Genomic DNA, 2,214 nt, shown 5'->3' with positions numbered 1-2,214 from the left:
TTTGTATGTATCACAGCGACGCTAGATGGCGGGTTGGGATACGTGTTGCCTGTGTCGGAGAAGGCATACCGGCGGCTGCTGATGTTGCAAAATGTCATGAATAATTACTGCTGTCACATCGCCGGACTCAATCCTAGAGCTTTTAGGTAAAGATGTTTTTAATAATAGCTTTTGTATTGGAAAGAATGGAAGGTACAAAAGGTAGTGGTTTCTGGGAGAAAACAAAACCACTTCTCTTTCAGATATTATTGAAATCCATTTTAAAAGTTTCCCAGGATCTTTATAACAACGAAATTGAGCTAAGTGTTTGGTTTTAGAACCAAACTTAGGTAAGAAAAACACGATTTTTTTTAACCTGCTAACGCCATCTATTTTTCAATAATAGACTAAATCTTTTCTAGTGCATAGTTATTATAGTGTTTTTTTTACTTGTAGGACGTACAAGAATCCACGTCGCGCGGTGGGCGGAGGTCCGGCGCGCGGGATATTAGACGGAGACCTCATCACCTTGTTCACATCTATGCCCAACGCGGAGAAACACGATGTAAGTAATTAACTTAATCTTTATTAAAAAACAAACAAAAAATGACTTACAGAAGCTTTAATGGAATAGCACCATCTAGCTACCTTCTTAAAAAGATAAAAAATGTTAAAAATTATTATGGAAACGTAAAAAAATAGCAGATAGGCAAAAATGTGAAACCTACGGAACTATTTTAAGAAATACACCTGTTTTGGTTTATGCTGTCGACATTTGTTAAATAAATATATTTGTTGCAGATTGCAAAGAAGATTGGTACAAAAGTGGATGAAATTATGTCAGACTTGTACGAGATAGACAGACTGACAGCACATTTCTAGATTATAGGTTAAGTTTTCATTTGTACATACATTATTTTAATAAATACTTAAGGAAATTTTGTGAGATTTTTATTTTGAATACCTGGTTAGTACATAGTAGTTATATTTCTGTTTCGTCCTCAATTTGTTAAAGAAGGGCCCAAATTAAAAAAGGATATGAACAGAGGTCAGAGTTTATAAGAATTGTTTGCTTACGTATGCAAGTTCAAGATTGTGCAACTTGCGTCATATTGTGACGTCATAAATCTCAAATGGTATAGGGACAATGAAACGGGATATTTCGAAAATAATTTTATATCTATATTTGTTTTATTCCATTCCAGAGCCATCTAGTGGCAAAGGAAGAAACGCATTCGTACGAAATTAATATTAGTGTCTCTATTTGCCGCTAGATGACGGTAAAATTTCGGAAAATGTAATTGCCACCACTGAATCTATTTACCGCTAGATGGCTCTGTAATGGAATAACACAAAAACATGGAACTATTGTTTTAAAAAACCCCTTTTCCATTTATGACGTCACAATATGTCGCGGGTTCATGCATAATCTTAGTTAAAACGTATAGTATGACGTCACGAATGATTCGCAACTTTGCAGCGAGTTGATTGCAATATAATCGCAGAGTAACAGACTTTTACCGGAAAATACAAAGCTAATTTAGGTTTTAATGATAGAGCATTGTCCATACAACATTGTTTCGATTTCTGCATGAGGAATTGTTATAGAAAATTGTTGATTTCCGTCTTACTTTGCCTGCTATTGTTTCGTAGATTTGACTTATATCATCTGGTTATGTAGAACATTTTGTGCGTTGTACGTTCGGCCATTCACTTTTACCAATTTATTTATTTTATTATAATTTCTAACGAACTAGTAACCTAATCGTATATTGCTTTGCAATTATATAAAATTCTTATCGATGTTTTTTTTTAAAAGAATTAAAGGAATATATACTTTTTGCAATTTTTTATGCGGTGAAAACCCACTACATAATTCCTGCCGGATTCCTGCCCTTTTCCTATAAGAGAAGGATGGGGCGTATAGGAAGGAGAAATATCGTCTTTCTGTGCGTCCCTACCTCTGTCTATTAAAAGTAGGTAAGACATCTGCAATTGCGGATGTATATGCACAGCGGTTGCTTCGATATTTCGGCGAATTCGGGTGATAGCTTACTCGTTTGCCATCTTCTCATCATCTCGCGGCGCGAAAGCGGATCATAATAATTATCAAAATGGCGCATCAAATGTTAAAAGTTAAATTACCTTAACGAAGGAATTAGATAATGGTGCCCACGGAAGCAAGCGAAAGCGTTCCCGTGGCGCCCGCCATAATGCGTCAGAGGGCAGTCAGGT

The 2,214-nt window shown here is 35.8% G+C and overlaps 1 protein-coding gene across 1 annotated transcript; it reads left to right on the top strand.

Moving 5' to 3' along the window:
- Window positions 1–15: 15 nt before the first annotated feature.
- On the top strand, window positions 16–911 carry LOC106123025 (cleavage and polyadenylation specificity factor subunit 1-like). Its single transcript, XM_013319164.1, has 3 exons — window positions 16–146; window positions 436–544; window positions 781–911. The coding sequence occupies exons 1-3, from the start codon at window positions 82–84 to the stop codon at window positions 859–861; spliced, it is 255 nt and encodes an 84-aa protein (XP_013174618.1). The 5' UTR covers window positions 16–81; the 3' UTR covers window positions 862–911.
- Window positions 912–2,214: the final 1,303 nt, after the last annotated feature.

The sequence above is a fragment of the Papilio xuthus genome, unplaced genomic scaffold (genome assembly GCF_000836235.2).
Source record: "Papilio xuthus unplaced genomic scaffold, Pxut_1.1 DF826520.1, whole genome shotgun sequence".
NCBI classification, from domain to species: domain Eukaryota; kingdom Metazoa; phylum Arthropoda; class Insecta; order Lepidoptera; family Papilionidae; genus Papilio; species Papilio xuthus.
Note: the sequence above shows the minus strand (reverse complement) of the source record. Positions and strands in the feature narration are given on the sequence as shown.